A 22,722-nucleotide genomic window follows, 5' to 3' on the forward strand; every position below is an offset into this window, starting at 1 on the left:
GAGCAGGGAGTGCAGAAAGGTGGTACAGCTCCTTGGGTTGAGTTATCTGCCATCTTCCCTTGCCTCATTGTGCCCCTGACAAAGCCATTACCATGCCCATTTTACAGGTGGTGAAGCTGAGCCCATCAAGGGAAGTGATTTGCCCAAGGAAACATGGAGGTAGCAAGGCCAGTGCTCATTTTCCAAGTGGGGACTGGCGTCTGCACCTCTTGGAACCACCTGCTGCAGTTTTGCCCGGGGGCAGATTCTGTTCCCTCCTTCACCAGGATAATCTAGAACTGGGTTTGTGAAAAGGCCAGAAGCTACAGGACTGAAGCCGACCCACGGATGGAAACAGGATGGTTTGAAACAGGCCAGCACCATCCTTCCCCAGAGCCTACAGAGGGACTGTGGAGAAAATAAGTGAAGAGGAACCAGGCAACACCACAGAACCAAGGTCCATGAGGGCTGGAACTGCATTTCTTTCCCCAAACACAAAGTCTTGTACACCTCTGCCTGGAGTTCATGAATCAAGAGCACAGCTCACATAGCCCATCAATGTATTCTCTATGACATGCCAACATCTAATCTCATGACGGTGACAGGTAGGGACCGGTACAGGTTCACAAAGACTAACAGACTTGGGACAAAATTCAAGATCAGGGCTCCTATATGTGGCTTATCGTCTTTTTTTTTTTTTTTTATCTTTATTTATTTTTGAGAGAGAGAGAGCAAGTGGGGGAAGAACAAAGGGAGAGGGAGACACAGAATCTGAGACAGGCTCCAGGTTCTGAGCTTTCAGCACAGAGCCCAACGCAGGGCTCAAACTCATGAACCATGAGATCATGACCTGAGCTGAAGTCAGACGCTCAACCAACTGAGCCACCCAGGCATCCCTTATCATCTTGAGGATGAACCCTGATAGCCAGGCATCAATCTCTTCACAAACAGGCCCATGCCTGCTGCTGAACCTTTCAGAAAATGAGGATAACTAAAAGCACATACTTCACAGGGCTGGTATTGTTGCATGATCACGTTCCTGCACATAAGACATGTAAAATAACGGAGTGCCCAGCATTTACCAGGCACTCAAAATGTCAGCTGCATCTTAATTCTCAGGGTGCAACTCATTGTCACCTCCACACTCATTCTAGGCAGAGATTACAAATTATGATTCCCTTGTCCTTAAAGCATTTTGGTGGGCCTGCTTGCTCTCCATCTGCCTGGCCTAGATGCCCCTTCTGCACACACCTGCATCCTACTTGAGCATTGTCCTGGGTACCACGAAGGTGCCAAGAAATCTGTTCAAACATGTTACCTGCCCCCAGAGAGTTTACTTCTAGGAGACAATGTTAAAACTATGTGAAAATGGCAGAAAAGCCAGGAACATGAGGAAATTAAGTGACTTAATTTTAAATCAGAGTTTAAAACAACAGAAGAGTTCACGCCCTGTATGCAACTACGAAGTAAACCGAACAGACAGTAATTGCTCTCATGTTTCAGACGAGAGAAAGAGCACCTCAGGCTGGGGGCGAGGGAAGGGTTGGAGGAGGAAGCACTATTCGAGCTGAGTCTGGAAAAACAGCCAGGATTAGGGGAGACGGAGAAGGGAGAGGCTGCTGCAAGTGGGGTGTGGACCGGGGTGAAAAGAGGCAGCACCGCCCCCCACCCTGGCACTGAGAGCTCCTGGAGAGCAGGACTTGAGGCTTGTTCCCCCCGCACCCTTACTGCAGGGATGCAGTGGGGACAGTGTGACATGAATGGGCAGATGCCATGGAGCCGGGGGACTGAGACACTGAGCAGCCAGGGCAACGCTGAGTGCTTTCTGCAGCTCTCCCGGACTAGGGGACCATCTGTCCCCCTCACCCCTTCTCTGGTTCATTGGGTACCCAGCCCCTCCTGTCCTCTGTGCTTTCCCATGGTGTACCCTGGAAAGTAACAGCACCCACACAGGAGAGACCCGTGTCCCTTCAATGGGCTCTATTCATACACACAGAGCCCCTTTCCCACTGCTCAGTGCAGATATTCTGTGACCCTCAAGAAGTGCCATACCTTCTCTGGACCCCATTTAAAGGCCTGACACTGCCCTGAAGGGCATACTAAGGTGTAGGCACACATCCTGGCAATGGGAAGGGGAGACAGCCTCAGCCTTGGGCAAATGTCCTCCTCTCCACACTTCTGGAAACATCCTAGGAAGAAAAGGAAAAAAAAAAAAAAAAGCCCAGACTAAGGCTGACAGGTGGATGGATCTCCTGGGTTCATTCAGTTTGCTGAGCTGGCTTGCCCTCCTCTTCTGGAAGTTCAGACAGGCCCAGGGGACTCTGTAAGAAACCAGGCCCCTGCTCTGATGCTGAGGCATCAGACAGAAATTTGGGGCAGGGCTTTTCTAGGGGAACATCTCAGTGTGTTTAGGCCAGCAGGTACTCCATGGAAGATCCGTACGCAACGAGGATGGAGATCATGCCATTGACATCTTGCTCCAGAGGTCTGAAGTCCGGCTGTACACCTACAGCTTGCTCCTGGGGTGGAGATCACACAGTCCACCTCTCACTTCGGGCCTCCACAGCCTGTACCAGGCCTTCACCCAGGATGGCAAAGTCCTCCAGGATCGCTTCTACATTGGGCACCATCACCAGCTCCCCACTTTGAGACACCACCATGTGCCCCTTTGTGTTGGATGCCTAGGGGAACCAGAGAAACATGGACTGAGGTGTCACAGAGGCACACCCAGAGACACCAAGCCGGGTGGGGGTGGGGAGCAGTAGCAGTAGTATAGATCAACACATAAGACACATGCTTCACACCTGACCCATGCAGTCAGGGAGCATGCCACATACAGACATGCATGCCCACATGGAACCACATGAACACACTTGGGAACAACACTTATCATCAGCCAGCACACCTTGAAGGGCTGGGGCTGGAAGCTGGTGGGCTTCCAGAGAACACCAATCACCTCTCCACCATGCTGGTCATAAAAGAAAAGGGCCAGGTCCCCAAAGGCCTCCTAGGAAAGGGCAGGACATAGATAATATTACACATAGACATCTGAGAGTCACCTCCATGGCCCCAGCTTCACCTGGAAGCCCCCTCCCCAGGTTTAGTCAGCCCTTTAGGACCTACCCTGAGCTGTGCCAGATAAAGCTGAGGAGGATCGTAGCCTAGCACAGGCATCAAGGACGAGGGCCCTGGCTCATTGAGCAGGCCACGGCAGAAGGAGGCAACTGGTGAGTCCACGGCTTGGCGGTGCCGGGGGATGTGGCGGGGAGACAGGCGGATCAACACGTCATACATATCCAAGGGTGGCCGGAACACTGTCTGAGGAAGTACCGTAGTGCCCACTGGGAGTTGGGAGCTGGACCACAAAGCCTTCCACATGCCCACCTTGGTTCCCTCCTTCCCTTTTGTCTGACCCCCCATTAGGGGCCCAAATGTTCATCTGAAGGTGGGAACATCAAGCCCCAGCTGGTGTCAGCCAGCTTCAATCTGTCAGGAGGAGCACAGGCTACAAGTGTGAGGCCTGGATAGAGCCAGGGACCTGGTTCTCCTGCAGGTTCCACCACTGCCAGGCACCATGGGCAGTATCAATGCCTTCTGTGGATTCAGTCTTGCCAAACAAGAGGGCTGAGCATCCTGTGAGAGCCCCTATAGCTTCAGATTCCCAATGTTCAAAGACAGAATCCCTAGAACCCGAGTCACTCTTGGTCAAGGGCTTACCCTGATGTCCCCAGGCCCCCGGGGATCCATTAGCTGCTTCTCTAGGACAGGCAAGGCCTCGGCTGCCAGGACCACAAGCTGCTGTAGGATCTGAGGGGATACACACAATCAAATACATCAAACCTGAGTGTGGGTCTTTCTTAGCTCATGCTCGGCCTGCTTTCTCCTTGGGGGAGAAGACCACAAATTTAGAGGTAAGGATGGGATTGAACCTGGGGTGATGGTCCATCCTGTGTCCATACAGAGTTTTTACGATCCTGGGGGGTAAGGATGACCATGACTGGGAGTTGTCTCCGAGCTGCCAGGAAGCCACTGCGGATCTCCACCTCCTCTTCCACTGTGAACAAGAGGGGATCCTGGGTCAGCCTGCCCCCTTCCCCAGCTCTACTACCCCAGATCTTCCTACTGTACACCCAACAGCTGCCCATCACAGGGATTTTCCAGTGCCCCTCCCCCAAAGGACAAAGGCAATGTAAAGGACACCATGTTTGCCTCAATTGGGTGGGGCGTTAAACTCTCAGCCTCAGCCCAAAGGCAGAATTTTCCACTGCCTGGCACCCCATTCTAGTTTCCGGGCCAACACAAGCTGAGGCCTGCCCCTGACCCCCTTCCCACCCTATGCTCCCACACACCTGGGGAATTAGGAAGCTGACACCCTCCTCTCTGCTTGGACCAGGAACTCCTCATGTTACAGCTGAAAATCATCACCCCCACTCACCAAGAAGTCTGGACATCTATTCTAACCTGGGCCCTGCCCTGATCCCCACAAGACTTCTCACTTAGTGTTCAGGGTCCCCCTTCTACTCTCCTTTCCCCTTCACAGCCCCCTCCAGGTAGCTTGTTTACCACCCCGGTCCATTCTGTTTCTGAGCATCATAGGAACAAACCATAGCTCTATAGCCTTAGAGCTCCCTAAAGCCTTGACTGGGCCTCTTCCTCCTAGTAACTCCCCACCCCAAGGCATCAGGGCCAGGCACAGATATCTGGGAAGGGGAAGCCACGAAAAAAGCCCTATCTAATAAACTGGCGTGGAAAACCCTTGTGTGCCCTATTGCTCTGCAATCCACAAAGGTTTTTTCTTGCAGGAGTCTGACCCCAGTCCTACCACTTACCAGTGAGCTCATTGTTGAGGTTGACAATAAGGGGGTTGTTCTTCCAATCAAAGGTTGATATCAACAAAAGGAACCGAAGGAAGCCCACCTGGGGGGAGCTGAGAAGAAGGAATGAGTAAAGGGTCTGGGCCCAACCACACATCCCAGGGCTTTCCCCACGGCCTAGACAATCTAGACCCCCCAGCATGGATGGGGGTGGGAGGTGTCTTAGAACCTCTTCTGTCACTTTTTTTAGCTACCCTTTCCCATTTGGACTGAAGGTACAGCCTAAGGGACGACAACTGGCCCCAAGGGGAACTTTCTGGCTAGAGAAAAGATGGAGTTCGGAATCACCTGGGAGGGGTGAAGGGCTCAGGGTGCAAGAAAAGAGCAGCAACCACCAGGTCCAGGCTCTCATCGGTGAGCCCCTCACCCAGAAGCTGGGCGCGCACCCACCGCTTGGCCAGCCGTGCCACACCTGAGAAGGCTGGGTGCTGCTGCTGGAGTCTGTGGGGGGAAGAGGGAAGTGGCAATGAGACTCAGGCACTCAGGGCCCAAGAAGAGTATTTCTGCTCTACCACCACTATTTATTCAACCTTTACCCAAAGTTGCCCTCTGTACAGAATCTCACATCCCCCTAACTAACACCCCAACAGATCAGTCCTATAAAATTCCCATTTCAGGGGCGCCTGGGCGGTGCAGTCGGTTAAGTGTCTGGCTCTTGACTTCGGCTCTGGTCATGATCTCATGGTTCTGTGAAATTGAGCCCCACATCAAGTTCTGTGCTGACAGCACAGAGCCTGCTTGGGATTCTCTCTCTCTTCCTCTCTCTAAAAAATGAATACATAAACCATGGTATAAATTTATACCAGGTGGCCTCCCAGAGAGACAGGTGGCCAGGAGAGCAGAATAGAAACAGGCAAGGATCTACAGACAGAAGAACCTATAGGTGGCCATACCCATGCAAGGCACTGGTGAGCAGGGGCAACTGCCTTGTGTCCCTCTCAAGGCGGAGGGAGGCAGGCGTGTCCCTCAATGAGATCATCCCCTCAGGGCTCCGCATTTCCCTCAGGATCTGGGGCTCCCGCTGATAGGCCACACGAATCCGGAACACAAACCCATCCTGTTCAAAGAAGGTATGGGATGGGACACGTGTCAGCATGGGACACCCTAACACCCTGTGCCCTCCCTCTCTGGGGAATCCCTACCCTACACCAGTCTAACCTTGAGGACATCAGTGTGCATGGCTGTGGCACGACACTGTAGCCCATGCTGTTGGGTCAGCAGCTCCGCCAGGCGCAGCTGGAAGGCAGCTCGGACCCGGCGTATGGCCTCAGCATCCTGTGGCCACTGACCACTGCCCTCCAGATGACATACCACTAGGAAGAAAAGAGGTTCAAGACTGCAGCATGGAGTGGGAACAATTTCTCTCAACCCCTCCCAAGAGGATCCTCACCAGTCATGGGCTCCACATAGGCTGGACAGGGCTTGTCAGGCCGAGGCAACAGCGAGGCCTGCTCTCGCAAGTGATCGTAGAAGGAGTAGGCTGGCCAGACTGGGGTTGGTGGGAACACCTATGGAAGATGCAGGGCTGAGGTAGGGGCTCAGGACTGAGAAAGTGAACACAGTCAGGAGTCGGAAAGGGGAATACTGGAGGAATGGGGTAGAGACAAGGAATCGCTAAGCAGAAAAGGCTTCCTGCCACCTTCCACCTCACCTCAGTGTAGCGCAGTACTGGATGAGCTCCCTGCACAGCAGACACAGTCAACGGGAGACCTTCTAGCCCCCACAGGAGGCGGCTGAGGTCATCGTAGCAACGCACTGCTGCTGCCAGGGCTTCCTCACCTGTGCTGGAGGTCTGAGAGGGAGAACACAGTCAGTCAGGAGGCCAGGACCCTACAGAACCCCACCACCACCCAGGATATTGCCACAGCTCGGGCTGCTGCAGAGCCAGCACCCCCTCTGCTGGACACTATGAGAAGTGCAGCCCGGCTGAGGTGTGCTCTCCACCCCCTACCTAAGCTGGCCACACAAGCTACTCTGCAACCCCTAGCCTTAACCCTTAGCCCTGACCCATGACCCTTACCTCTTTCGGGCTTTGGATCAACGCGTCCAGAAGGCCCCCCACATAGTGGACACAGGTATCTGGGATGTCGGCATGGCTGGGAAAGGGGCAGAGACTCAGTGTGGGCACTGAGGAATATGGAGAATGCTGCTGGACATTCGCTGCTCAGCCCAAAGCCTGGGCCAGACCCTCCTAAAAGGCTCCCCAACCCACCGGTGCTTCCCAGCATCCAGATGCTAACACTCACAGTGCCAAGAGATGGGTGACCACCTGGTGGGGAATAAGGCGCTTCTGGGCCATAGAGGCTGCCTCCCAGACCACAGCTTCCCGAATGGCTCCATCCTGGAAACGCCGAAGCTCTGAGAGAAATCCCCAGAACTGGCGGAAGTCAGCAGCCTGAGGAAAGGCAATGGGTGGTGGAAGAAATCAACAAAGATGGGCTTTATCAGAAATCCCCAACAGGACTCAATCCAGGTGGCATGAGGATGATCCACCCTACTCCTGCCAGTGCACGGCCTGGAGTTCCCAAGACAGAGCCAAATCACCCCCCAGACCCCAGAGCTCCTCACCTCGGGCTGGTTGGCTTCCGGACCCAACTCAAGGACACTGGTCAGCCCCTCAGGCCGGAGGAGCAATCCTAGGGTCAGGGTCCCAGAGTCTCTGTGCTTCGGTGGATCCTGGCTAATGTCCCACTATAGGGTGTAAAAAGGCTGAGTTCAAGCCAAGAATGCCCCAGCTTGACCTGGAAATCCAGTTTCCAACTAGGTAGAAAGATCTAGCTAGAGGGATGGTGTGTCTTTTGTATTCCCTGAGACCCTAGATCTAGTCCTCCTTAAACCCACAAACTCCCTACCCCACAGCACCTCACCTCTAACACTGGGGGCCGAGAGTGGGCCAGCAGGTGAAGGCGGGACCCCAGACCCTGCTCCAGGAGGGTGGTCAGTGAGCCCAAAGCAGCTGAAACATAGTCCCCACCAAGATCCTGCAGCTCTGGCCACAGCTTTAGCCGGTGACATGCTGCCTGCAGGCGACTCAGTGGATGGAGACTAGAGGGACAAAGAGACAGAATGAGGTACTGCTGACCCCAAGTACCACCCCCTCCCCAAAACCAGGAACATCTGAGCACCTCTGCCCCACCACTGTAGCTCCAGGGAAAAAGAACCCACTGACATAGCCTGTCAGCCATAAACTTACTGCAAGACGTGGTCAAAAGCCCGGATCATGGGTTTGGGAGTCATCAGCAAAAATTGGAATCCATCATCAGCTCTGCTGTCCAGCAATGCCATAGACAGCCGTGCCTCATGCTGTACCTGGGGCCACAGGGTAAGCAGGGAACTCACATGTGAGATTATCACCACTATACCCCTCCCTTCAGTGACCTGAGGGCTCAGACCAAGAGACATGCCTGACCTAAGCTCTTTGGAGAAGAGTTTCTGGGGTTCTGGTACTGGTAGAAGGGACACAGTCTGGACTGGGACACCTGGGGAATCCAGGAATGGGGAACCATTGGTACCTGGTGGTAAGTAGAGGCAGTGACATCAGCACAGAGGTTGAGACAGCCTGAGGAGTCCAGGAAGACAACAGAGAAGGCCTGATGGAAGTCAGCCAGGGCCGGCTTGGAGGCATAAAAAAGAAGCCAGTCAGGGTTGAGGCCTTACCTTCAGGCCTCCTTGCCCAGCCCCAGCCCTGCCCCACTCACCAAGGAAGGATCTGAGCTGAGACATAAGCTGATCCCATTGACTGTCAAATCTGTGGTGGCTGAAGTGAGCCAGAGAAGATGGGTGTGTCAGAAGGTATCCTCCTCCCTGGGGACCCAGCACTAATGACACTCTCCCTCCTCCCTGCCTCCAGAATTCAGTTTGCTCTTCTGTCTTATGTTAAGAAACTGAATGACCCTTGATAGAATGAGAGGATTCACAGGATGAGTAGAACCCTTGGCCTTTCTGAGTCTAGCCACCTTACCCAGAAACTGCAAGACGCTTCTCAGGACCTGGTAGCCACTCATGGTGGTGTGGATCTTGCGTGTGGACACAAGGAAGGCAACCAGCATGGAGACAAGGAACCCACTGAACCCTCCCAGGCCCTGAAAAAGAGATGGAGACAGAGAGGCCCAAGCTCAGAGCCAACCCGCCACTCAGTGAGGCAGGGAAGCTGGGCCACTCCCAACTCACCTTGTCCAGTTCCCGCTGCCGCAGCCAGACCTTCAGAAGTGCCACGCCATCCTTCAGCCCCAAGGCTGAGCCCAGCACAGTTGACAGCAGCTGCACGTGAGACTCAAGGGCCATGTCCTGCAGAACCCATGTATTATAGTGGGGGGTGGGAGGCTCTGGGCTACCTGTGGGGGAGGGGAAGCCATGAGAAGAGAAATCCCCACAACACTCTTCCCTTCAGCTCCACCTTGACACAAGTGTCTGCTCACCATCCCCTGGGGGACTCTGCCCTCGGTACCAGGCAGAGCGCACATTGTTCTTAGATGGCAGCAGGCGGCACGGGCGGAAGAAGTCAGGTGGAGGGCATGGATGCAGACGTACAGTGACCAGGCGCTCATCCTTCCCTGGGGGAGACAGGGAGTGCTGAGATCCTTCCAGGTGGGTCTCTGTGCCACCTTCCTCCTACCTGAGGATACCGGGTACCATGCCCTCCCACTTCAGAATCTGAGGTCTTTGTACCTTCCCCCTCAAACCTGAGGCCTAAGCCTCTCACCTTGGACTTGAGGCCCCATGCCCCCCCCACCACTGAATCTGTCACTCCATACTGTGCCTTCAGCCCAGTATGTGCCTCCCACCATGTGGCCGAAGTAGCAGCGAGGGTTTCAGGTGGCAGCCATTGGTGTAGGAGAAGCGAACACTGCCAAAGAAGGGGTCTTGGCCCAGGTGGTGAGCTAACTGGGCCAGGTAGAGAGCACGCTTGCGGAAGTAGCGCTGGTTCAACCCATCCTTGTCCTGTAGGAGCTCCTGGAGAGGGTCAGAAAAGAGAGACATGCCCAGGCACTTAAATGCTTTTTGTTAGAGAGCTTGGAGGCCAAGATGAAGCCAAGGTGAGTCACAGTTTAGAAACCTCAGGGAGTTTTGCTGGCCAGAGTGCATGAACCAGGGACAACACCACCATATCTAGTTCTCAGATGACGAAGGCAAAGTTCCAAAGGGCAGCAACTGGCCCAAAGGCACATTTAAGCTGCCCTCAAGATGACAGCAGTGATCTGCTCTTTTGATTTCGAGTTCAGATTTCAATCCCCTGGCAAGTGGCAGGTGGGAAAGAAAGACCCAAGAATTTGTAGGTGGTGAAGCAGCAGTCTCTCCATTCCCCAAACTCTAGACCTCACCTTGGGCATGGTCACTGCCATATCCACATTAATGTCCGGCCGGACGCAGGTACCCAGAAGGTAGCTGCCCACAACAGTGACCTGGGCTGGAGGCAGGAAGCAGAAAGAGCCCTTCACAGTATAGGGCACTTGGTGGAGGGGTACTCGAACCCCAGCTGGGAGCCAGGTCTGGTCAGTCAGCTGTGGGGACAGAGACAGTGATACATATTATTTGACTGCCTCCCTGACATGTCCCCTTGGTGTCTAGTAGACGTCTCAAATTAAACATAGCACATTTGAGGGGCGCCTAGATGGCTAAGTAGGTTAAGTATACAACTCTTGATTTTGGCTAGGTCATGATCTCGTGGTTCATGGGTTTGAGCCCCACATCAGGCTCTGTGCTGAGGGCATGGAACCTGCTTGGGATTCTCTCTCACTCTCTCTTTCTGCCCCTCATCAACTTGTGCATGCATGCTCTTTCTCAAAATAAATAAATAAACTTTAAGAAAATAAAAACAAAAATAAACACATCAATACATTTGAAGTCAAACTCCCAGTCTTTCTGTAAACACATCCTCTCCATTAAGGCAACTTCATTCTAGTTGCTCAAGCCCAAAACATTTAAATCACCTGAACTCATCTCTTAAAAACATCCATTTCACTTTTAAGAGCATCCAGACACTAACCACCTCTACTTCTCTATCCTAATCTGAGATGCCACCATTTTCCAGTGGATCACCGCATAATAGGTTTCTAGCTAGTCTCCCTGATTTTATCTTTATCCCCTTCCCTTCTACCTTTAACACAACAGCCTGAGTGAATTACATTCTTAAAAATTATCAAGGACCCTCAAAGAGCTCTTTTTACGTGAGTTATATCTATACTTGCTGTATTAGAAATTAAAATGAAGAATTAAAAAAAATTTATTACTTTTTTTTTAACTTAAATTTTAGTTAGTTGACATACCGTGCAATATTGGTTTCAGGAGTAGAATTCAGTGATTCATCACTTACAACACTCAGTGCTCATCACAAGTGCCCTCCTTAATACCCATCACCCATCTAGCCTATCCCCCACCCACGTCCCTCCATCAGCCCTCAGTTTGTTCTCTATCATTAAGTGTCTTTTGTGGTTTGTTTCCTTCTCTTCCTCCCCCCACCCCTGCCATTCTCATATGTTCAGCTTTTTTATTTCTTTTTTTATTAAAAAAATTTTTTTTAAACATTTTATTTATTCTTGAAAGACAAAGAGACAGAGCACAAGCAGGGGAGGCGCAGAGAGAGATTGGGAGACACAGAATCCAAAGCAGGCTCCAGGCTCTGAACCGTCTGCACAGAGCCCGATGCAGGGCTCGAACTCATGAACCGTGACATCATGACCTGAGCTGAAGCTGGATGCTTACCCGACTAAGTCACCCAGGTGCCCAACACCTGTTTTATTTCTTAAATTCCACCTATGAATGAAATCATATGGTATTTACCTCTCTGTTTGCCTTATCTCACTTAGCATACTACATTCTAGCTCCATCCACGTTGTTGCAAATGGCAAGGTTTCATTCTTTTTGATGGCTGAGTAATATCCCATTGTATATGTATACCACATTTTTATCCATTCATCATTCAATGGACATTTAGGCTCTCTCCATAGTTTGACTATTGTTGATAATGCTGCTATAAACATTGGGGTGCATGTACCCCTCGAATCTGTATTTTTCATCCTTTGGATAAATACCTAACAGTGCAATTGCTGGATGGTAGGGTAGCTGTTTTTAGTTTTGTGAGGAACCTCCACACTGTTCTCCAGAGTAGCTGCACCAGTTTGCATCCCCACCAACAGTGCAAGAGGGTTTCCCTTTTTCCACATCTTCATCAACACCTGTCGTTTCTTGTGTTATTAATTTTAGCCACTCTGACAGGTGTGAGGTGGTATCTCATCATGGTTTTGATTTGTATTTCCCTGACAATGAGTGATGTTGAGCATCCTTTCATGTGTCTGTTAGCCATGTGGATATCTTCTTTGGAAAAGTATCTATTTATGTGTTCTGCCCATTTCGTAGCTGGGTTATTTGTTTTTTGGGTGTTGAGTTCAGTAAGTTCTTTATAGATTTTGGATACTAACCCTTTATCAGATGGGTCATTTGCAGATATCTCCTCTCATTCTGTAGGCTTTTAGTTTTGTCGATATTTTTTTCTTTTTTTTAGAGAGTGTGTGAGCAGGGAAGAGGGGAAAACAGAGACAGAAAATCTTAAGCAGGCTCCATGCTCAACATGGAGCCTAACACAGGGCTTGATCCCACGACCCCAGGATCACAACCTGAGCTGAAATCAAGAGTCAGACATTTAACCGATTGAGCCACCCAGGTGCCCCTGAGTCAACTTTTTAAAAATGAAGCTAGATCACATCACTGTTACACCAAAAAAACGTCCCATCAGTGGTTCCTCTTTTTACCCAGAGCAACAGCCAGTCCTTGTTTCGGTGTAACGAGGCCCTGAGTGAAATGCCTCCTTCCTCCATTGCCTTTTTGAACTCGTGTCCTTCTATTTTCCCCTCATTTAATCCCAGGAACATACCAGACTTACTACTGCCTTTGAACCTTTGTGTTGACTATTCCTTCCTTAGATATCTACATGGTTGACTCACTTCCTCCAAATCGTCAGACTACTGTCACTTCAATGAGGCCTACCTCAACTACCCTATTTAAAATTGGAAACCATTCCCACCCTCTGATATTCCCACAATCCCCTTACCTTGCCCTACTTTCTCCTCTTTCCATAGTGTTTACCATTTTCTAATATTGCCACTCAGTTTACTCATCATGTTTATTGTCTACTATCTGTAAGTCCAACACTAGAAAGTGGGCTGCTTTGTTCACTGATGTATCCTAAGAACACAGCTAATGCAAGGAACATAAATGTTTGCTGAACAAATGAACACATGGTTGACTGTACTTCCAGTTGAGCCTCCTGGCAGTGAAAATGAGCTCCCTAGGACCCCACGCCCTCTGAAGAAGAGCAAGGCCTTGTTTCAGAGGCCTACACTGAGGACCTCTCCTGGACTTCCCAGTTCTTCACTCTACCTGCGTTACCTGGGTCTTAGGAGTTGAGGGCACCTTCAGGACTCGCTGGTTGACCTCCCGTAGGAAAGCATCGATCCGCTCCTTCTTCTTCTCTGACAGCCTTACTTCCTTTAGTAGCTCCTCTACCTGTAAGAAGAGATAGGGGTGAGTTCTTCAGCCTCAGGGTTCCAGGACCATCCCTCTAACCCAAGCCCCAGCCACCCAGTAGTACCTGCAAACGAAGCAAGCTAGAGTGGAACAGACTCTCAGTCTCCCGAAGGCGGTTTAGCTCTTCATTGGTAGGCTCCTTGTACAGTTCTGCCTGGCTAAGCTTCACTGGCTGCAGGAGACTCTCCATTGGAGACCCAACCAAGGTACACTTCTTAGAGTACTCCTTCTTTCCTTCCTGGCGTGTGTCTTCCAGAGCTAGTTCCATCACCTGTGGCCAATGAGAAGAGAAGCCAGTGTGAGGTCAAAGGTGTGTAGCATGCACTGCCTAAAATGCCACCATGATAGGACATGGATAAATGCTTCACAGGCTCCTGTTCACTCTTTTGAACGGAAGTCAGACTGCAAAACCCAGGATTATCATTACTTAGAACATTATTGAGCTCTAGTCTTAAAACTCCTGAGTTGAGGGTTCCCTGTCTATTTGACAGCACAAGCATGGAGCTTGGCTTGGAGCTGGAAGGGGTAGTAGTTGACTGAGCCCTGACCTAAACAATGCCTGAGCTCCTTGTATTTCCAGATACTACGCATCAGGAATCTTCCTCTTTTGCTGGGTTTGTCCTGGGAATTCACAAATGCCATCTCCACTCTTGCTCTATCCAAATCCTGCCAACCTCTAACCTGCCAGCAATCCCTGACCGTAGATTACATCAGTATACATTAAGTGGTCAGTGCTGGAAAGACCTAAACCTACTGCCTCAGGAAAATATACTCAGTAAATCATCCAATCTTCAGTAATCCCAGAAGAAAATGTACACTTGAAGGAAATCAAGGTTTCACAGGTAGTATGCCTACTCTGTCAGCAGGCATCCACACCCTGCACACCCTGGTCTGCAGAATCCTAAACCTTCTTCCCTACAGCCATGGCCCCCGCCTCTACCCCACAGTCCTACACTGGAGAGAGCCTTACTGGAGGGCTCCAGAAGAACCACCATGTGCCCTCCATTACAGCGGCGAGCACAGAACTAGGCACAAGAGGTCAGATCTCATCCAATGACAAGAAAGAGAACCTGGTCGGGGAAATGACCGACGTCACAGAGCTTTCGAAGGAGTGAGCTCAGTAAACTTTATTGCTGCTATCCAAATAACGCCAGGTTCCCCCTGGGTCTGTCTCGGTGCGCCAGACTGGCAACATGGGGGAATAAGGCTCCTCCAGAAGGGACGGCCATCCTGTCCCTCGTCGGCGAGCTGTCAGACTCTGCCACCTCTTGCACGTAGAACATTCCTCCCTCCCAGATGGCTCACCCACCTCCGGGTCCCCAGCAGCTGCCCGATGTTTCGCTCCCGCAGGGGCCGGCCCCATCACTCGGAGTCCAGGTCTTGCTCACGCACTTTGGTTCAAAGCCCACGTGCTCAGCACTTCTTCCCACCCTGGCTGAATTGCTGAACCCCCGCCACAGACCTGCTGAAATCCCGCCACAGAATTGCTGAACCCCTCCACAGAATAACTAAAGCCTCACAACAGAACTGCCAAAGGCTTGCAGCAAAGTCACCGTACCCAACGGGAAACTTCCCGCACCCAGCAGTAAACTTCCCGCACCGCGTGGGGACTACCCTCGTGCCGCAGGACTCCGCCCAGCTCCAGAGCCATTGGGTGAGTGCCCGATGAGTCGCTGGCGATTGGTATCTGTCACTGTCCAGGACCGCCCATCGTGGGGGAGGAGCCAAACAGTGTTCTCCGATTTACGGTCTCTTTGCGACGCCAGACCGGAAGCCTGCCTGTAGTTTAGCGGTCGCTTGCTTTTCCTTATTTCCGCCGCTTGCGTCGAAGGGGGAAGGGCGGAGCTAGTTTGGGCACTTGGGATTGTTTATTTATACCAGTGGTTTCTATCCTTTTTTTCCATCCACCACATCGTCTCAGTTGTGTCGGTTTTGTCAGTTCCACCTCCAAAATATACCTTGAATTCGTTAATTCTTCACTGCCTTTAGTGCCAAATTTAGTCCAAGTCACATCATCTCGTGCCTAGATTATAATACCTTTCTCCAGTTTATTATTAAATTTTCCAAATCTACCCCAAAATTGTAATATTAATATAATGAACTCTCATATATTCTTCACCTACCACCCATCATAACTTAGTGATAATGTTTTGTCGGATTTGTCTTGTCTTTTAGGTATTTACATACTGTTTTGCAGAACCACTTAAGAATTAGTTGTGCACATCCCTGAATACTTAGGCATTAATCTACCAAGAACAAGGACTAATCATAGTCCAGTTATAAAATTCAGAAAATTTAAGCTCTATCAGTACTATTCAAATTTTGCTGATTATCCCAATAATACCCTCTACATAGTAGTATTTTATTTCCTGATGTAAGAGCATGCATCAATTTGGTTGTCACGTTTCTTTTCTCACTCTTAATCTGGGATATTTGCTGAGCTCTCCATTTTTTGGTCTTTTATGACATTTTTGAAAAGTATAGGACAGTTTTATTCAATAGCTTTTTACTTTTTATTTGAGTTCAATATATATGTATATGTGTGTATATGTATATGTAATTATAGATGTATGTACAATGTACACAAAAATTACATATATACACATATGCATATATAATTCCATACATGCATATATAATCACACATATATGATTATATATACATCTGATTATGTATATACATATGTATACATGGAGGAACTACATAAGGTAATTCTTCCTAATTACATAAGGTTTGAATATGTATAAACCAAACATACCCATGTTACCAGCTCCCAGAAAAGCAGAACATTTTTTGAACCTTTAGAATCTCCCCTCATTCTGCCATCTAGTCATTATGCCTCAAGAGTAACTACTATCCTGACTTCTAATAGTACCGACTAATTTATGCAATAGCTTTTAAAGGAATTTTTCACAAGAGTGGTCTTGTCCTTCTTCAATCCATTTCCATGTAGTTGCCAGAATGAGTGTCTTGAAACCATCATTCTCTCATGTCACTCTCCTCTTAAAAACTCATCATTCATATTAAATACGAATTTTAATAAAACCTCAATCAGTATGGTCCTTCACTGGCCATGCCATCCTTTCTCTTGATACTCTACCCTTGTAAAATAAAGAACTTAATGTTCTTTTTTTTTAATTTTTTAAAGTTTATTTTTGAGACAGAGAGCATGAGCAGGGGAGGGCAGAGAGAGGGAGACACAGAATCTGAAGCAGGCTCCAGACTCTGAGCTGTCTGCACAGAGCCCAACATGGAGCTTGAACTCACAAACTGCCAGATCATGACCTGAGCCAAAGTCAAACGCTCAACTGACTGAGCCATCCAGGTGCCCCAAGAACTTATATCATGTTCTTTCACATCTCAGAGACTTGAGCCAAGCTGTTTGCTCTGCCTGGAACACTTTTTCTCGACTTTTTCTCTGCTTCAGTTATCAGCATAAGTATCACATCTTTAATTAGGCCTTCCTGATCATCTGATCTGAAATATGTTTTTCCTTATCTCATCATCCCATTTGTTTCTTTTTAGCACTTTTTTTTTTTTTACAATTTTTTGATTGCTTATTAGTTGTCTCTTTGTTTTTGACTGTGAATCCATGAAAACAAGGACCACGTCTACATGGCCAATGCCTAGCACACTGCAAATACTCAGTAAGTGTTTACTGAATGAATGAATCTGACCACTGTCAACCTTTATAGCCTTGTCTCTGACCATTGTTTCTATCAAATTTTATGCCCCAGCCATATTGAACTACTTGGAGTTTCCCTAGTTACCTGGCTTTTTGTCCTGGGCCTTCAAACTTGCTGTCCTTTTTGCTCAGTGTCTTGATTGTTTTTTCCCCAGCTTTATTGAGATATAACTATCGTATAACATTTTTTAAAGATTAAAAAAATTTTTTTAATGTTTATTTATTTTTGAGAGAGAGACAGAGCATGAATGGGGTAGGGGCAGAGAGAGAGGGAGACACAGAATCCGAAGCAGGCTCCAGGCTCCAAGCTGTCAGTACAGAGTCCGACGTGGAGCTCAAACTCACGAACTGTGAGATCATGACCTGAGCCGAAGTCTGGCGCTTAACCGACTGAGCCACCCAGGTGCCCCTACATTTTTAAAAGATTTTTTAAGAGGTGTCTGTGTGGCTCAGTCAGTTAAATGTCTGACTTTAGCTCAGGCCATTATCTCACGATTCAAGCCCCATATAGGGTTCTCTGCTGTCAGCTCAGAGCCTGCTTCAGATCCTGTCTCCCTCTCTCTGCCCCTCCCCCACTTGTACTCATGCTCTGTCTCTCAAAAATAAACACAGGGCTCAGACCCATTAACAATGAGATCATGACCTGAGCCAAAGTCAGAAGCTTAACTGACTGAGCCCCCCTAGCTGTTGTATAGGCCCCTAGCTGTTGTATAATATTAAGTATAAGCTTTGCAATGTGATAATTTGTCATATGTATATGTTGCAAAATGATTACCACAATAATGTTATAACTAACATTATATTTAACACATCCTTCACCTCACGTAAATACCATTTGTTGTTGTTGTTATGGTAAGAACAAATAAGATCTATTCTCTTAGTGACTTTCAAGTACACAATACAGTATTGTTTACCATAGTCACCATGCTATACATTAGATCTCCAGAACTTATTCCTTTTTTATTTATTTTTTTCAATATATGAAATTTATTGTCAAATTGGTTTCCATACAACACCCAGTGCTCATCCCAAAAGGTGCCCTCCTCAATACCCATCACCCACCCTCCCCTCCCTCCCACCCCCCATCAACCCTCAGTTTGTTCTCAGTTTTCAACAGTCTCCTATGCTTTGGCTCTCTCCCACTCTAACCTCTTTTTTTTTTTTTCCTTCCCCTCCCCCATGGGTTTCTGTTAAGTTTCTCAGGATCCACATAAGAGTGAAACCATATGGTATCTGTCTTTCTCTGTATGGCTTATTTCACTTAGCATCACACTCTCCAGTTCCATCCACGTTGCTACAAAACTTATTCCTTTTTTAAAAAGTTTATTTATATATTTTGAGAAAGAGAGAGAGCATAGGGGAGGGGCAGAGGGAGAGATTGAGAGGGAGAGAGAGAGAATCCAAAGCAGCTCCACACCCAACATGGAGCCTGATCTGGGGCTCAATCTCATAAACTGTGAGATCATGACCTGAGCTAAAATCAAGAGTCAGATGCTTAACCAACTGAGCCACGCAGGTGCCCAGAACTTATTCCTCTTGTAACTGGAAGTTTGTATTCTTTAACCAATATCTCCCCAGTTCCCCTACCCCTATCCCCTGGCAACCATAATCTACTCTCTGTTTCTATAAGTTTGGCTTTTTTTAGATTCCACATATAAGTGAGATCATGCAGTATCTGTCTGCTGACTTATTTCACTCAGCATCATGCTCTTAATGATCATCAATGTTGTTACAAATGGTAGGATTGCCTGCTTTATGGCTGAAGAATGGTTTTTTTATATAAAATTTTTAAAGTTTATTTATTTTGAAAGAGACAGAGACAGTGCAAGTGGGGGAGGAGCAGAAAGAAGAGGGGGCAGAGAGAATCCCAACAGGCTTCATGCTGCCGGCGCAGAGCCCCATGTGGGGCTCAAACTCACGAAAACCTGAGATCATGACCTGAGCTGAAACAAAGAGTCAGATGTTTAACCAACTGAGGCACCCAGGCGCCCCTGACTGAAGAATGTTTTGATTGTTAAGGAAGATTTCCTGGAGGAGATGGGTCTGTGCTAACTCTTGAAGCATAAGTTGAGTTTGGATTGACTGAGAAGATGAATCAGCACCATGGAAGTTTAACAAGCCCTGAGGAAGATCAGAGAGTTGAGAGATAAGTCAACCACTCATTCTACATTGGATGACACTTAAGAAATGGCAAGCCCAGTGCTCAGTGTCAAGGATAAAGAGATAAGTAAGACATAATGATCACAAGCCAGAAACCTGGGGTAATGTTCTTGCCTTCATGGTTTATAGGCTGGTCCCTCTATTCAATTCTTTTTTTTTTTCAGATTCCAGCTTTGACCTTTATTTAAGAGACCAGATGGGTTGTCCCAGGAACCAGGTGTCAGCCCTAAGGCCAAGCAAGGCTGGAAAGCCACATCTGGCCCTGCTTCGCCCTGAGCTGCAGCCTCAGCCCCAGTATCCTGCTTGCTACCAGCAAGCGGAGATGCAGGTGCAGGTGGAGGGAGCCCTAATTGGACATTGCTATTGACTCATTAAAACAAACAAATAACAAACAAAAACACCCAAAACTATTGATTTGGGGCTTTTTCCTAAACAAACAAAAAAAAGTACACTAAGCTTCTATGTTTCCTGTGACAGGTCATCTGCATGACTCCCCCTCCCCAACAGCAGCATAACTTCTGTATAACCCATCATCGGGGGCAAAGGGTGGGCACATGGAGGTTATTGGCTCTTGTGTTCATTTAAATGCAATCTCATAGAGGTTTATTCTGCCCCTGCCCTGCTTCCATTTAAAATTGCATTCACCCCTGATGTGCCTGGCTGGCTGTGATGGTAGACAATGCAACTCTTGAATCCTACCATGGGTGTAGAGATCACTTAAAAATAAAATCTTAAAAAAAAAAAAAAAAAAAAAAAAACCAACCTGCACTCACCCTCCCAAAAGAATAATACAAATAAAAAATAAAATTGCATTCACCCCAACATTTTCAGTCTTAGGCTCTAATTTAGTCACCTTCATTAGTACTCACCAAAACTTGCAATATTATTTGTCTAGTAATTACTGATTTTTGTCTGATTCAATCTCAGCCACTAGAATGTAAGCTCCATGATGGCATAACTAAATCATTAAATCATTTAGCATAGGGCCTGTCACATAGCAGGCAATTAATAAATATTTATTGAATGAATAAGTGGCTCTTAAGAGCATCTCAGAGGCTGGGAGAAAGATGTAAACAAATAATTGCAGTATAGGATTGGAGGCGATGTGTTATGTGTGGATTGTTATGGGCACATTAGAATAGGAATATTACAGGGCTTTGGTTAGGAGCAATCATGCTTAAGTGGGATAACCAAGTTTCAACTCCAGGTTCTGCCATGTACTCACTGGGTCACTTTTTTTTTTTTTTTTTTTTTTTTTTTTGGAAAGAGAGAGCTCGTGGGCTGGGGAGGGGGCAGAGAGAGAGAGGGAGAGAAAGAATCCTAAGCAGGCTCCTGTGCTGTTAGTGCCGAGCTTGACACAGGACTCCATCTCATGTTACACGGGATCGTGACCTGAGCCGAAATCAAGAGTTGGACGCTTAACCGACTGAGCCATCAGGTGCCCTACCTTGGGTAAATTTTTTAGCTTTTCTAACTTTTATTATATTCAGGAAAATAGATGTTCTAGTATGGATGTCATGGATTTTTGAGAGAATTAAACAGGAAACTACATGTAAAAAGTCTGTCACAGACTGATGCACAGCAAACATTAGCTATAATTATTAAAGGAAGATTGTGTCTCCTTAAGAACACTATTGGACTTAACATGTGTTAACATATGCAGAATTTAAAAAATGTTGGTCTCCTAAAGAGTCATTCTGTAAGGTAAGAATTGACCTCTCCAAAGCAAATACTCCTACCTCTCATTTATCTTCCAAGATTTCTATATTTTCTCCCTTTAGAAGAAAGAATCATTTCAGAAGAGCCCAGGTTGAGGAGCACCAGGTGATACCAAACAGACTGAGGGTAAGTGTCCTATTTTCTTCACCACCAGAGGGCACCACTAGTCAAGTCAATCTACCCGTCATAAAACAGGAACTCTAGGAAGCTGTTTTTGCCCTTCATTCTTCTGACAAATATGTTTTGAGTACCTACAACATGCCAAACATTGTAGTGGCTTGTATATAAAAAAGGAGCTTGTATAAACAAGACCTGTCATCCTTGTGGAATCTATAATATTGAGCATCTACTATGTGTCTGAGAGGTTCTATTAGACATGGGGGTGGAGGGTGGGGTTCAGTTTGCTTTTGCTGTTTTCCTGCCCTTGGCTGTAAGCCCATGAGAACAATTACTTAGTGTCTACTTTGTGTCAGACAATGTGCTGGTTGCTGTGGATCCAGGCATGAATATGACACAGTTGCAAACTACTAATAAACAATGTCTTACCTGCTAGGATAAAAAGGCATGAGAAATTCTGTGGAAATAAGAGTTCTTCAGACCAAGAATGGAGAATCTTAAGTACATACTTCATTAACACACTAGGATATAAGCTTCCTACACAGGTATATGTTTATTAGCCACCTCCCTTAGGGCCATGGTTATTGTAGATATTTACTATGAGTTTGTGAGTTTGTTTGAAGCCAGGGAGCAGCTTCTGGTCTGTGTCAGTTGTATGTTCTAGTGGGTTAGGCTAGGGATCTACCATCTTCTGGGGCAGGGTGGGACTGTGATGAGTTTATGTGGGTGAAATGCTTTGAAGATGAACTTTCTGCCTATTTGTCTACTCACATCCTTGTTATTAAAGGTGTCAACATCATCTCCTACGTTTCCAGGTCAGCAATTTTCTTGTCCCTAAATTGAATGGTGGAAGAAGGGAAGTCAGAACCAGCAACACAGCATCATTTTGGGAGAAGGGGATGTATTGACTAAGACATTCTCCCTCCTCTGAAGTGAGCCCTATTTCCAGTGGATTTGGTTCCAAGACCTAGAAAGTAGAGTTGGGAGCTAGGGAAGGATTCTTCAAAATATTGAGATCTCATCTCTGATGAAAAAGAACAACAAAAATAAATAAACAATGCTCCTCATTGTGGATTGTGCAAAGTGACTTCCTCTTAAAGGGTATGGTATACAAAGGAGGTGAAAAGGGTTACATTACAGTGGACAGACCTGACACACTACCTCAGCCAGGTGATTGAGGTCAATATCAACACTGATAAATCATGTGGATACTATGTGCCCTGATATGATGTGATAAAAAATATCATTTTACTTCTGTGATCTTCCACCCCAAAACCTATAACCCACAAATTCTAATTGAGGGACATTATACAACATACTTGATTAGTACTCTTCAAAACCCTCAAGGTAATCAAAAATAAGGAAAGTCTGAAAAACTGTCACAGTCAAAGGAAGCCTAACAAAACATAAAAACTAAATATAGTGTGGCATCTTAGAACAGAAAATGGACATTATGTAAAAATTAAGGAAATGTGAGTGAAAACTTTAGTTAATAATGTATCAATATCGATTTATTAGTTATAATAAATGTACTATATTAATGTAAGATGTTAATAAGGGAAATTGGGGTGCCAGGGACATGGTAACTCTCTGTAGTGCCTCCTCAATTTTTCTATAAATCTAAAACTGTGTAAAAAATTGTCTACTAAAAAATCAAGGTGCCTG

The 22,722-nt window shown here is 47.4% G+C and overlaps 1 protein-coding gene and 1 long non-coding RNA gene across 5 annotated transcripts; one reads left to right on the forward strand and one right to left on the reverse strand.

Moving 5' to 3' along the window:
• Positions 1-808: 808 nt before the first annotated feature.
• On the reverse strand, positions 809-14,772 carry NOL6 (nucleolar protein 6). Of its 3 annotated transcripts, none has more exons than XM_042913342.1 (26): positions 14,686-14,772; positions 13,441-13,647; positions 13,239-13,355; positions 10,175-10,354; positions 9,638-9,806; positions 9,272-9,406; positions 9,024-9,187; positions 8,815-8,935; positions 8,552-8,610; positions 8,366-8,467; positions 8,047-8,162; positions 7,721-7,898; positions 7,422-7,544; positions 7,100-7,248; positions 6,874-6,949; positions 6,505-6,645; positions 6,244-6,361; positions 6,012-6,166; positions 5,747-5,910; positions 5,142-5,294; positions 4,809-4,906; positions 3,909-4,033; positions 3,697-3,786; positions 3,103-3,297; positions 2,885-2,986; positions 809-2,660 (listed from the first exon to the last, which is right to left on the reverse strand). In XM_042913342.1, exons 1-26 carry the CDS (start codon positions 14,737-14,739, stop codon positions 2,511-2,513), a joined length of 3,441 nt encoding a protein of 1,146 aa, XP_042769276.1. In that variant the 5' UTR covers positions 14,740-14,772; the 3' UTR covers positions 809-2,510. The 3 variants fall into 3 exon arrangements, with proteins under 3 accessions (XP_042769276.1, XP_042769277.1, XP_042769278.1); XM_042913343.1 differs by lacking the exon at positions 14,686-14,772 and adding an exon at positions 14,347-14,413; XM_042913344.1 differs by lacking the exons at positions 809-2,660; positions 2,885-2,986 and having other exon boundaries at positions 3,169-3,293.
• Positions 14,508-22,122, forward strand: LOC122205187. 2 transcript variants are annotated; one of them, XR_006195939.1, is made up of 5 exons: positions 14,508-15,030; positions 19,081-19,288; positions 21,003-21,066; positions 21,494-21,602; positions 21,873-22,122. It is a non-coding gene; the product is annotated as an uncharacterized LOC122205187 (long non-coding RNA). The 2 variants fall into 2 exon arrangements; XR_006195940.1 differs by having other exon boundaries at positions 19,085-19,288.
• The last annotated feature ends 600 nt before the right edge of the window (positions 22,123-22,722 follow it).

This window comes from Panthera leo, chromosome D4, assembly GCF_018350215.1.
Source record: "Panthera leo isolate Ple1 chromosome D4, P.leo_Ple1_pat1.1, whole genome shotgun sequence".
Taxonomy (NCBI): Eukaryota; Metazoa; Chordata; class Mammalia; order Carnivora; family Felidae; genus Panthera; species Panthera leo.

Bases quoted from the DNA above. Each gene is read 5' to 3' on its own strand.
- NOL6 (XM_042913342.1), bottom strand. From the start codon at position 14,739: ATGGGGCCGGCCCCTGCGGGAGCGAAACATCGGGCAGCTGCTGGGGAC. The intron at 13,648-14,685 runs GTGGGTGAGCCA...CATTGGCCACAG, and splicing joins CAGCTGCTGGGGACCCGGAG to GTGATGGAACTAGCTCTGGA. The intron at 10,355-13,238 runs GTAACGCAGGTA...CTGTCCCCACAG, and splicing joins CCTCAACTCCTAAGACCCAG to CTGACTGACCAGACCTGGCT.